General features: G+C 41.1%; 1 protein-coding gene across 1 annotated transcript; it reads right to left on the bottom strand.

Annotated features, from left to right (window-relative positions):
* Window positions 1–279: 279 nt before the first annotated feature.
* On the bottom strand, window positions 280–11,683 carry LOC126242351 (phosphatidylinositol-glycan biosynthesis class X protein-like). The gene is made up of 4 exons (XM_049948080.1): window positions 11,442–11,683; window positions 9,455–9,593; window positions 8,391–8,723; window positions 280–588 (listed from the first exon to the last, which is right to left on the bottom strand). Exons 1-4 carry the CDS (start codon window positions 11,561–11,563, stop codon window positions 436–438), a joined length of 747 nt encoding a protein of 248 aa, XP_049804037.1. The 5' UTR covers window positions 11,564–11,683; the 3' UTR covers window positions 280–435.
* Between the last annotated feature and the right edge of the window lie 2,467 nt (window positions 11,684–14,150).

Raw genomic sequence — 14,150 nt, 5'->3', positions numbered from 1 at the left:
AATTTAAATAAAACTTCTGCCATGCACATCAGAGATGATAAGAAATGTTTCATAAGTATGCTTGTTGCACTGAATACCCTGGGGAAATGATGAAGGACTAGCAAACAGGATTAAACTGAATTTTACAACAAAAGCAGTTTTGTCTATTTTTCCTCTTTATGTATAAATACTTGACAATCATTCTTGTGTTCTTTGGTTAAATACAAGACATTCCAAATGTTCTAGCAAGTTTGGCTTGCCTGTCTCGTGCACACTTGCTCACACTCTCACTACCATTAATTCAAATTTTCAAACACTTCTATTTAATCATAAAATGCAATTGGGAATGTATACAATAGTTAAATCGCACAGTTCTTAAAGTCTGTCTTTTAATATCCAACAAATTCAGTGGTGCTCTAGATGACACATTTTAAAGACGAACTCACATGCTTTTACCTATGAAATGCTTTTTCCTTTCCTGTGCTTGAGGAAGATTGTTGACAGGACATACACAGTGGCTGTCCAAGTAATAGTTAATGTAACAATTACCACAATGGCTCGCAGATCAGAGTTTCCAACTGGTATGCGTATATTCATTGTTACTGAATTCTGTAACAAAAAATAAATAAAAATGAGACTATGTTTTGCTTAGCCAAGAATGAAGAACATGTGGAAAGTTATTTGGAAAGTATGGTATGGTAATTTAGCTGTCATATACGACATGTAACACGCTGTCATATACATTGTGTGATACTTAATAAGCGATGGCGTCCCAAAATATTAACATCCTAAACTTTTAATAAAAAGGGGTTGTGAACATTTGCAAAGAAGGGCTACACGAATGATGACAGGTTTATTTGACTCATGGGACAGTGCTCAGAAATGCTGAACTGGCAGATGCTTGATGACAGATGCCAATACTCTGTGAAAGCTTACTTCACAAAGTTTCAAGAACACATATTAAGTTATTAAGTGAGGAATCTCACAGTATAGGGGCTGCAAAAACAAATTAGACTGATTACTGTTTACAAAAGGCATTTAAGTTGTCATTCTTCCTATGATCCATACATAAATGGAATGAGAAGAAACCCTAACTCATGGTACAATCAAAAGTATCCTCCGCCATGCACTTCATAATGTTTTGCACAGTATGGATGTAAATGAGTTATTTGCTACTTAAGTCATTGGCCTTAATCCTGTTGAGCAAACCTAAAAAAAAAAGTGGAGATGGCATGCATACCTTGGACTTCACTCTAGCCAATGTATGGATTATGGGCAATATTTTCAATGTTTTTTGGAACAAAGGAGGATTATAGCTTAATGTCCTAATGATGGCAAGATCACTGGAGCAGAGTAAAATCTCTGGTACAATATTACAAGAAGTTGTTCAACGATACAGTGCTCAATGTGTTTGTTGGTATTATCCATTGCTGAAGATCACGGAAATTAAGATGGTGAAACATAAGCTGGTTTTGAGTAGCCAATAATGCAATAATAAGATCATTTTCTATTTGTTTTCTAACATCACAGGTATCTAAAAACAGTAGCCCTAAGAGCAGGCAAATTATATTTTCAGAGGAAAAAAAGCCATTTTCTGGGTCAAATAGACAGAAACCCTAACGCTATCATCTTCTACCCTAATGTAGACTTAGGCTATATTAGCAAGATTTATTATTCATATTCATCATTTCAAAACTGAACCATTGGCTTCCAAACAGGGGTAAAGGTAGCCACTCTCTGTATACATGAGATGTTGAGTAGGCAGCAGACACATTAACACGACGAAATGTCCTTTACTGAAGCTACTTAATTTCTCCCCCTCCTTCCATGAGACCGACACACACACACACACACACACACACACACACACACACAGAGAGAGAGAGAGAGAGAGAGAGAGAGAGAGAGAGAGAGAGAGAGAGTCTATCAGGACAGCAGAGAAATGCGAGGTAGGTCAGCAAGTCAGCAATACACGTCACTAAAGCAACCAAGCAAATCATCTGTTGCCAATTACTGCATCAAAATATAATCATGAAATGAAATACGATGAGATCATTATTGCAGTACAGTTACCAAGTTTCCATGACAGCATATTTATAGAGTATATTGAAATAAAAACATCAGAAAACCTACTAAACAAGGGCAAAAGATTCATTTTAAACAAGGCTTGGGGGTTCGATGCACAGTCGAGTAAGAGCTTGCTCAGCATCACATCCACCATAGCAGGGAAAGCCTAAGAGAATGTGCATTTCACAGAATACTAAAGTGGGTTCTGAACATGGGCATAGTGGGCACTGGGAATTGAACTCAGGAATAAATAGTGGCACAAGAGCAACAGTAGTTCACAGTCTGGTTGGAATCAAAGCAGTGGGTATATGTAAGAGCAAAATTAAAAACATGATTCACAGGCCATCATAACGGGTTCATTAATAAGTTCCATGTGTCTTTCTGTGTAGGGGACTCTAAAGCAAACTTTGGTCAAAGGCAGGGCTACCTGTGAAACCAGTGACCTACAAGCTAAGCTGCAACCACTGTGCTGCATTCTACGTGGGCATGACAGCCAAAAAGCTGTCTGTCCACATGAATCGACACTGAAAAACTGCGGCCAAGATACAACTGGACCGCCCTGTTGCTAAACAACCACCAAAAATGATGTTCTTCATTTCAATGACTGCTTCACAGCCTGTGCCATATGGATCCTTCCACCCAACACCAGCTTTTCTGAAATGTGCAGGTGGGATCTCTCCCTGCAATATCACTGTCCTAGCCCCTTCCCTGTTCCCATTCCAGCACTACACAGCCCTCTTTTCCACCAATGCACCCAGTATTTTCAATTCTCTCCTTTTCCACTAACCCCCCTCCCTCGCCCAGTCTTGCTTCCTGACTGCACCTAGCTGCCCTACCCTCTCTCCACCTTATCCTTGCACACTCTCTAGCAACATTTTACTGCTCCATCATGTGCTGCTGCTCGTAGTCTGGCTTCAGCGCCAGAGACTGTAATCATGTGTGTGTGAGTTAGTTGTGTGTGTGTGTGTGTGTGTCTATTTTTGACAAAGGTCTTGTGGCCGAAAGCTCATTTTGTGACAGTCTTTTTGTTGCGCCTAAGTCTGACTCAGCATCTCCGCTATATGGTGGGTAGCAACTATCCTTTGCACATACTTACATCAGCACCGGAACATAACAGCTAAATCCCTTTGTGCACGATTTCCTGTAGTAAAAAATGAGTAAGACTCCGGTTGTCTTTCGCATACCAACAAACACATCTGATCAAACAAACTACCCATGGCCCTCCACGGTCAACTGCTGGTGTATCTCAACACTGTAACGAGGCAGCTCCAAGGGCAAGAGTGTTCAGTGTTGTCTTGATATGCAAATGTTCCAGGTTTCATAACATCTTTCAGGAATGGTTGACAAGAACAAGCATTGATATTTTGCTGTAAAATTTTTACCACTGCCATATAAACTGTAGCACTGTATATGGTACAGGCCTACACCTACAAAATCAGCCACTTCCTTTAGAATGTGTACCTCAAAAGGCAAGAACCCACTCTTTGCCATTCTATTACATTGGCCTTGCACTCCTCATTGCATGTGGCAAACAAAACAGGTATTACACAATATTAATTTCATGGGCATTAGGGATACAACTGTACACTTTTATTTTGTTTATTCATCCACAGATCATTTCACAATGATTCAGGATTTGTCACAGTAATACAATGAAAATAAAAAGCTCAAAATATACAAAGACACAAAATATATAACATGATTTTATGAAGATAAGGCATGTGGTTGACTGTGGCCTTGATAAAAGAACCATGATGGCATTTGCCTGAAATAATTTACTAAAACCATGGAAAATCTACATCAGCCTGGCCGGACAGAGCAAACTCGGTCCTCCTGAACAAGAAGTCAGTGTCCTAACAACTGCACTACCTTATTCGGTTACTCCCTATTGCACAATGTTCTTTGATTTACACACAGTTTGCTCCAGACAACTTGTAATAATAACAATAAATACTTTTCATTGCCACACACATTAAGGATGCCTGTAGGTGGCTCCTGGACCATGAACATGCTGCTATTGCCTTGCACTCTCTCCATTCTGTTCGGAACACTATCTCTATGCCCCAGGCACGTCTTCACGATCTCGCATTATAATGCGACAGGATACTGCAGTTACCCCTTTCCTTATGAACCTGTATGCTGAGTCCTCTAAGCAATCTTTAACTGTGTTGCCTGCATTACTAATGAAGAATGTTTTATCTGCCTTTTTAAACAAGTATATTTTATGAGGTTGGTGAATAAGTTCTTAGTGTTCTTGTTTCACATGTTGGTATTCCGGTTGCTATGGGCTTATTTATCAATTATTTTTTATGTAGTTCACTGCTGCTATATGAGTTCACATACTGTCATTCTATCATGTGGAGATTGTACGTGGAGCTGTGGATGCTAGAAAATGGAATGCAAAGTGGAGAAATAGAAACATTTCCAAAATATTCTTCTGTTTGTGTTCAGTAAAGGTGTGACAGCAGTGAAGGCATCCATAAACATTTGAGCCTTGTATGGGGATAATACCATTGGACAGTGCATGAAAGAAAATGGTTTTCTCATTTTAAGGAGGATTGTTTTGACATTAGCGACTTCTCATGTTTGGGACAACCTTTGGGGTTTGATGTAGATTGCTTAACGCATTAATCTACAATGATCCACGTCAGTGGCAAATGTGATGAACTGTGATCATTCCATTGTGTGACATTTGCATGCAGTGTGGAAGGTTCAAAAATCGGGTCAATGCGTACCACATGCTCTAAGCCAATACCACAAAAATCAGCAGGTGACCATATTTGCATCCCTGCTTGCTAGTCATCAACTGGCCTACTGAACAACACTGACCCTTCCTATCCTACATCACTACTGGTGACAAGAAACAGTCTTTATGCTAATATAAGGTAAAGTAATGGTTACTATGTGCCTGGTGAACATTGATGGTCTGGTGTACTACAAATTGCTTCCCCAACGTGTAATCATCACTGCTGACAACTGAGACATCTTGCAGACACAATACAAAAACAATGACCAGGAAGACTGCATGAAGTGATGCCACTCTACAATAATGCCCACCTACACTCTGCCAGACTGACAAAAAACTTCCAGGAGATAGCTGAAAAGTCATTCCACACTCACCCTATTCACTTGATCTTGCAGCCTCGGATTTTCATCTTTTCTGCTCTCTACCAAATGATCCCCAAGGAACTTCCTTTCAGGATTCTACAGTTGTGGAGTCAAAAAGTTATCCCAACATTGGCAGACTGTTGCAAATAGCAAAGGAAAATAGGGTCAACAGAAACATCCGATCTCACGCGTCGGCTTTGACCCGTGACGTAAGGGTGTTGTGGTGTGTGACATCGTTACGGCGCGGAGTTTGGTTTGTGAGTGTGGCGTGTTTGTAGATGTCATGTTGTTGTTTGTTGTGCCCTCTGGTGGTATGTTCATGGTTTTCGTTTGTTTGGTGTGTTGGGCTCAGTTTGCTGTTGCTCAGTGGTGAGTGCTGCATGCGTCTTTTTGAAGCGGAATTTGTATCAGTGAGTTAACGGTTTTGTGTGATGGTTAATGTAATGATGATTGCTGTACGTCGGGTGAGTTTGTTATTAAGTGTATTCGGTTGTGGTTTTTTGTTCAGGAATGGATATGAAAGACCGGATTAATAGTTCTCGGTTGAGGGCTATGATGGGGGAGACAGCTTTAGAGCTGATTAAATTTCTTCAGCTATTTGGCTTAATTGCCGAAGTCGTGAAGTGCGATGTGTGCCGTGAACCAATGAAATTGGTTAAAGTTCCGGCCTCTCGGACCAGGGATGGTTACATGTGGCGCTGTCGCAAAGATGACATATGGCGTTCCATACGGCGCGGTACCTGGTTCGAGAAGTCTAGATTGGGCATGCGTGAGATTGTGCTTGTTACATATTATTTTTGTTATAGATCCCCACAGAGTTTTTGCGCGCATGAGACTGGTGTGAGTGAGAGGACTGTTTTAGATTGGTATTCCTTTTGTCGTGAAGTGTGTTCAGAATTTATTAAGTACAGGGGTAAGTTGGGGGGGCATGGGGTGGTTGTGGAGGTGGACGAGTCACAGTCTGGGAAAAGGAAGTATGGGAGGGGGAAGTATGGGAGGGGGAAGTATGGGAGGGGGAAGTCTGTGGCTGGTCTTCGGGTGTGGGGGGCTGTTGTTCCGGGGGGTGGGGGTTCCGAATGTGTTTTTAGGGTTGTGGAAGGGAGGTCGAAGGCTGAATTAGTGGGGTTAATTGAGGAATATATAGAGCCGGGGTCCACAATAGTTTCTGATGCTTTTTCTTCTTATAGGGGGTTGGGTGAGAGGGGATTTAATCATTTAGTAGTGAACCATAGTTTAGAGTTTAAGAATTATGATACAGGGGCTTGTACTAATACAATAGAGGGGATGTGGGGGGCGGTTAAGTCAGTTCTTGGGAGGGGAAAGAGGCGCTCTTCCAACCTTCAGTCTCATTTAGATGACTACTGTTGGCGGAAGAGTGTCCCAGAGGGCTATTGTATTGTTCGGGTTTTTTTAAGGGCTGTGGGTAAAATGTATAGGCCGAAAGTGGTTAGTTAGGGTGGGCTGGGTAGGTGGGTGGGTGGCTGTGGTTCAGGGTGGGGTGGGTGGTTTATTTTGTTGTATAGTGTTTGTTAAGGTGGGGGGGGGGAGGGGGGGTGTGTTTGTTTTTTGTTTTAGTTGTGGAGGATCTATTTTGTTGAAGTTTTTGTTGAGTTGTAGTGTGTGATTGAGATGTTTTTTATGTTGTATTTGGTTTTTGTTTGTGGGTTTTTTATTTTGGGGTTGTGGGGGGGGGGGGGAGGGGGTTGAGGTGTGGGTGGGTTGGGTTTTTCTTTTGGTTCAGTATTTTTTCGTTGGTTTGTGTGTGTGTGTGTGTGTGTATGTGTATGTTTGCGTGTGCATTTGTGTGTGATTGTGGTGGCCAATCTAGTTTGTGGGGCTGGAACTTTCTTGTGGTAAGTTCCCTTTTTTTTGTTTTTGGCGTATGTGTTGTGTATTGGGGTATAGGGAAGTGTTTCATTGAAATTTGTGGCTGTGAAGGTTGGTATTGGTATTCGTATTGGGAGATGTTTTTGAGTTACATAGGTCAAGGGTAGTGGTCGATCCTAAGTTATGGGATTGGTAGCTGCTGTTGAGCTATATAGTTGGAGGGAAGTGTTCAATCTCAATGTTTGGTGGAGTATGTTGATTTTTGTAATGGGAGATGGGATCGGGAGTTGCTGTTGAGCTATATAGGTCAAGGGAAGTGTTAGATCCCAATTTATGGGATCGGGAGCTGCTGTAGATATATGTAGGTCAAGGGAAGTGTTCGTTCGCAATGTTTTGCGGTGTATTTTGATTTTTGTATTGGGGGATGGGATCGGGAGATGCTGTTGAGCTATATAGGTCAATGGAAGTGTTCGATCCCAATTTATGGGATCGGGAGCTACTGTAGATCTATATAGGTCAAGGGAAGTGTCCGATTCCAGATAATAATGTGTTTTGTGGTATTTGGTGAGTTTTGTGATGTCGATTTTTTTCGTCGTCTTGCGTGGTTTTGTATGGCGGTGGGTGGCTAAATTTGTTTATATTTAGTTTCTCCCCACCCAAAAACCCCCAATTTCCCACGCTTGTCCCGTTAGAGTCATTAGGCTTTTTGTGAAACCTGTGTGTGTGTGTTGTTTTTCTATGTATTTTCGTCTTTATGATACGTATGCAACGTTTTTATATCCGCCATATTGGAATTGTCGTTTATGGTCGTTTCCGCCATATTTGTGACGTCATGGGTCAAAGCCGACGGGTAGGATCGGACGCTTCTGTATTTCCGGAAAATATATTACTGATGGCTTAAGTCTCTGTCATGTGTATCTGCTTTGTAAAAATGCTATGAACTTGTGCACCAACCCAATATTAAACTTTTTCATTTCCTTGGACAATTAATTACGCAATTTTAATCTCTGATAGAAAACATAGTTTTGAACTTTTTGCTTATTCTCTTGCTAAATGTATTTCCAAATTGACTCATGTTCCATGATTCTGGACAGAAGTATTAGTTAAGTACTCAGTTAGGTTTTACCTGATGTGTACACCAATTGACAGATGTTCTCACTTGGTGCAGTAAGGATACCCACTTTCTTAAACAGTCCTGTACAATGAGCCTAACTATTATTTCTAATTATTATTCTTATGGCCCTCTTCTGCAGCTTAAAAACTGTGTTCATGTTTTGTGCCTTCGATCTACAGAAAAGAACCCCATAAATAATAAACTTCCCGCATCACCTTCTTTCACATCTTATAGCTTTGACAAACAAGATGGTTAATGAGCTTATACTAAAATAAAATCACATCTACATACTTACTGTCTCATAAGGTAGAGAAAACCATGAACAGTTTTTGCCAGTAAACTCCACGCAAGGTTGACAAGAGAAGTTGGCAGCTGCCTGCGCATTTGCTCTTAGGCAGGTATCCTCTAAGCAGTGGAGAAACAGGCGTGGAGAATTCAAGTGTCCTTCAACATGGCCACCACCTGGAATTGGTGCCCGGTACCGTGCATGCACAGGTAATGAAAGCTTTGCTGAAAGGAGGTTCTGAGTACATTGCAATGGACTATAAGCAATGACGGTGTGTTCTGTTGCTATGGCTTCTGGCAACTCGATGTTCACTGCTCCCATTACTGCTGCACAAGATGACAACTGCACACACACAAAAAAGAGAATGTAAGACAAATGTCTCTTCTCTATTTTTTAACATCTTGAGAGCCAAAACCAAAAATCAGATATTACTTGTTGTTACAGTAAGTCAAGAAAAGTTGCCTTAAATTGCCACCACATCAGCATTCATATTTATTTACTATTTCTTGGATATGAAGCTTCTGTTTATTGACTGATCTGTAGAGTAGCCTCAGGTCTGAGTTAAACTGGAAGGTGCTAGGCCTGCTTGGTTTTAATTGCAGAAGTCAGTGAATATGGCAACATAATAACAAAACTAGTCCAAGGAATGAAGGTTATCATAAGAGATTGATTGGCATAGTAGTTAAGGTTTGGTTAGGTTGTGACTTGATGAAGCCAGCAAATTTAATATCATGAGGGGATGCCACTGTTACTGACCAATTCAAGTAGTAATTAAAAAACCAGCCTGTGATCAGAGACTATGCATGGCCCACACACTAGTATGAATTGTGATTTTATTTTTATATCACATTAACAAAACTATTTTCGTTGTTATGAAGATTATACTGTGAAGCAATGATACTATGACTGTTCTATTTTTTTTCTTTCTTTCTTCTACAAACTGTTACATGTTGGGAATTATGGGGAGGGGTTGATGTATTTGGAACCAGCTGAAGATGCATTCCCATCACACAAGTGCCACCAGTATCGCTCAGCAACTTTTGTAGGTAACTGCAGAGTGTAATACAACATACCTGTTTGAACCGCTGTAATTCCTGCAGTTGGTCTGGATTTACGTACAATGCTGCTGGGATCTTCTCCTCCAGTATCACTGAGCAATTGATCCAAAGGTCGGCATGATCCACAACTATCTCCACAAGTGAATGCAGGTCTCTAATGCAACGTAAACAAGACAACAAATACACATTTGTAATCCTCGGTACCGGAAAATAAGGCAACATTTTATAATACAACTGCATAATAAAATACTTTTCCCGTCATTACCAGTACTACCTCCTATTTTGACAACCTGATACTTCTGGTTGCATTACTGTAGCCTACATCATTTTCTGACAAATATAGCGACAGTTTTTCTTGATATTTCCTCTCCTTAACTCAGAAATCAAAAGTTAGGAGGTTAAGTGTCCCTAGTGTTTCTTCTACAATCACTGCCAACTTCAGTGACCAAACCACACTGCAGAGCAGTACAACTGCAATAGCATGTTTGCACTACAATGAGTGATACAGTAGTTCCTAATCCAACAAGGCTGTTTCCTCCATGTATCCATTTTACCTCATAGCCATTCAACCTACAAATCACACAGTAGGCTATGTATTGCAGTTGCAGTGCATAAAGAAAGCACAGGTTTATCCCTCTGAACTACTTCTCTAACCAAAGCAATGTGTAAAGCACCACTTTCCAATATTAAAATAGTTTTTACCATTATTACGTTCCTGGGGTTGCAAAAGTTACCCAATTCCACTCTGTCCTTCTAACTCAGTACTGAAAACAACTTAAGAATACTTCATGCTCACTTATTCTTTCTTGTAAAAACAAAAGAAGTTCAAATACCACTACTAAAATAATCCCTACCAGGTTACAAAGTTGAGAAATAAAAAAAAATATGGTTCGTCATAACTTTATGAGAGCTCAATATGCAGCTTTATCACAATAATCTTAGTCAGAAAATAAAAAGTGAAGTTTTCACATGGTTTTAAAAGTTGTTAAATTTGGAAGACATGCACACATATCCCCAACACTAACTTTCCAATTCTTTTTATATCAGTAATGACTCCCCTTCTCAATAAAAATTAGAGCACAGAAATAAAAGTATAAGAGAGCACGGGTTTCAGTCTCAATGACTTTTGGGCTTCTACAAATTTTAATTATTTCTAAAATTGTTTGGTATAAGCCGTAATAGACATTTTTAAGGAGCCATATTTTTATACAGTATGAGTCAAGTCCATGAGTTTACAATGGGTATCTTTAGTGTGTTTGGCGATAAAGAACAGAACTGTGTTTTATATTACCAGTTACCTGAAATAAATTGTGTTTAAATCGAGGAACATGGTACAATATGATCCAAATGAATGAGGTAGTGCAGCTGTTAAGACACTGGCTGAATATTCGGGAGGATGGAGTTGCTCTGTCGAGCCATCCTGATTTGGGCTTTCCTAAATCACTAAGGCCAATGCCAAGCTGGTTCCTCCAACAACGCTATGGCTGACCACTTGTCCTTTAGTCATGTATCACTTCACATATTCTGTGAGAAGTTATTTTGAGGTATGAATTTGTATGGTAGTAACTTGGCAATTCGTATACCATTGAATGGTGTCGTTAGATGAGTTAAAGATGATAATAATAATAAATTTTCATACACAGAACTGGAAGCTAATGCTGCACAGTTTTCCTAATTGTAACACAGATTCTATGATATGCCAAATATCTAGTCAGGTGACTACAATACGCTTTCGTTTATGGATGCACTGCCGAAACGTTTACAAGACCGTCATGGTTCTATTTCGTCACCCTTGACGGAAGAAAAACAGGTTCATTGGCTTCCTACCTGACAACCATTCAAAAACGTCCTGTAAGGCGTACACTCGTTTACCGCAGTAATACTACTATTAGTAATAATAATAAACCCAATTATTTAACTTCAGGAACATATGAATACGACATATGATGCTTATTCATACAACTGTCAATCATGTACTAGTGGAAATCATTATTCCACCAACCGATGAAAGCCGTCGTTTTCAATTCGTCTTGTGATGGTCGCATGTACGTCACAGTCCTCTACGCAGTATAAACATTTAAACTGCAACAACAAAATGACTGCAACGAATCCGAAACGATCCATTTGTTCACACAACTTTCGAATTAATATCACATCGCGCTTGCTTACACTGTTTACAACCTTGCTTTTGACAACAATCAGTGTGGTCAACAATACAAAACCAAAATATAAGTAAGCTAGGGCTGTTGATAAAATATCGATGTTTTCGCCGGAAATATCGATACATATAGGCTACGCCTCCGTCCCCGATATATCCATACCGAAACGACAATATCGAGTGCCGATATCTTTATTTTATGCTATATTGTTTTCGCAATTTTCAGTAAATATTTGAAACTGTTCTTTTGTGTAGTAATAGAACATAATTTTGCTTTCACTGTGTGAAAGAGTATTCTACTTTCAGAGCTTCCATCACGTCCAGTCTTTCTATTTGACACTGTGAACCAAGTATAGGTGGCACAAAATAGAAGTCCAGTTGCACCTGGGTGTGAATGGAATAAGATTTTCGATATGAAGAAATTGCATACCAGCTACATTTTTGCTGAAAATGATGAACAAAAATCTAAATGACAAGACTGGTCTTTACATTGGGTGGAGACATGTGAGAGGAAATGCTGACGTAGTCGGCGCTACAAACAGAAACTGTAACGTTTTACATTACCATGCAATTTCGACACAACAACTGACAGGTCGCTAGCGTTTGCTGAAATGAAAAAAACAGGGAAGCTGACATGAAGTGTTCTGGTGAAATCTGATATGTGACGAAACAGAATGACGGACTCATCGGACACCTTTTAGTGAGCCACTTACATGCAGTTACCATAATCAGCAAGTTCTTACTATAAGGGGGATGAGTAGACTGTCAGCTTGTTGATGTATAGAATATCTAACAATAAATCAATACTTAAATATACAGCTCTATAATCGGCAGTATATTTGCAATGTGCAGCCGATATTTCGACACTTTTTAGATACATCGATGGCCGATAATGATATATTTTTTTAAAAATATTGATATATCGGATTCCGATATTTTTAAAAATACCAACAGTTCTTGTACCTGTCCTGCCTAGTACAAGCGTCTGCCGACAGCAAAATGAGTCAAACATTTTGACAGGGTTCACACACGCAACTAATTTGGCGCCATAGCTCGTAGCTTTCTGTAGTGGCATCGTTCACACAGGATGCCACAAATTCTACGTAATGTTTGGCCACAATTTCGCTAGTGCTGCCGGAAGTGGAGGAAATCGGCACTGCTTGAAGGATATTCATTTGTATCCGAGCGCTGCCAACGTCAAGCTGCCGCTGGAGTTTAAGTACTACAAAATGCTTGCGTCCACTACCAAGTATCTTCTGAAGAACTTGCTGACATCTTTACAGCAGAACAAAAACTTACTCGTGTTTACTTCTTAGAGTTACTGGAGCAACTTTTTTCCAGGAACTCGCTGCAAGTACTTGTTACAGAAGTGTACTTATTCTTACAAACCACATCCCCTCCTTCGAAAACGACAGATTGCAGAGCCTGGGCTACCCTCAGGGTGGAATCTCAATCTTCGAAGCTTGTTGCTGCCTGTCTGTCTGCCTGTCTGTCCGTCCACCTGTCCGCCGGAGCTGTCCCTCGGTGCTCGCTGCTGATCCTTGCCTCTCCCATCCTTCTTGGGCGCATCACTGCAGATGTCCTTGACCTCATTGGCAGTGAACATGCTCCCGTTCTCCTCACTGTCTCTAATGGTCGCTATCCCCGCCCCGCTCCTCGCCCTGACATCCCTCCTAAACTTGTCCATTATTACTCCCGTGCCAACTGGGATGCCTACCAGGACTCCATTCACACCCAGGTCGAAGGCCACGACCTTCACCTCCAATCTCCTGATGACATCTCCCACACTGCTGCCTTCCTGCACCAGACCTTGTCTGACGCCGTCGCCACCCATAGCCCCATCAAAACCATCCACCCTCACCACCCAGCCCTGCCTCACAGCCCGTCCTCCTTCGAGAATCCCGCCGCCTCTACCGCTCTTTTCTCTGCACTCGTGACTGGGACACACTTACCTGCCACCGGCAATTACGACACATCCGCAACCTGCTTTCTGAAAAGAAATGCCACACATGGCACCAGACATGTACACAACTCAACACCACGCTCCCAATAAACTCTTCCAAGTATTCGTCTGATTTCCACCGCCTTACCCCCTCCTCCTGCTTGATGACCATCACTTTCCTGAGAATCTCAGTTACGCCAACCACTTTGCCTCTCACCTATCTGATGTTTTTTCCATCTCAGACGATCCCCAGTTTGATTATTCCCTCTTCCCTGATGTCATTGACTGTATGAATACCTCTGCTCCTCCCCTTGTTCCTAGCTTACAGTACTTGGGCCACACACCACCATATGAACCTGACACTCCCATCACTACACAGGACATCAGCCTCACACTCCACACTAAACGCAACACTGCTCCCGGCCATGACCGCATTACCTGCCGCCACCTCAAACAGTGCCCTCCCTCCTTCCTTCCAGTCTTTGCCACTCTTTACAACGTCATCCTTGCCACCGGCTTCTACCCCAACCTGTGGAAAACCTCCCGTATCCTGATGTTCAAATCCAACAAGCCTCCATCTGATGCTTCTTCCTATTGTCCTATATGTCTCA

This window comes from Schistocerca nitens, chromosome 1 (assembly GCF_023898315.1).
Source record: "Schistocerca nitens isolate TAMUIC-IGC-003100 chromosome 1, iqSchNite1.1, whole genome shotgun sequence".
Lineage (NCBI taxonomy): Eukaryota > Metazoa > Arthropoda > Insecta > Orthoptera > Acrididae > Schistocerca > Schistocerca nitens.
The sequence above is the reverse complement of the archived record's forward strand: the minus strand, read 5'-3'. Positions and strand labels throughout refer to the sequence as shown.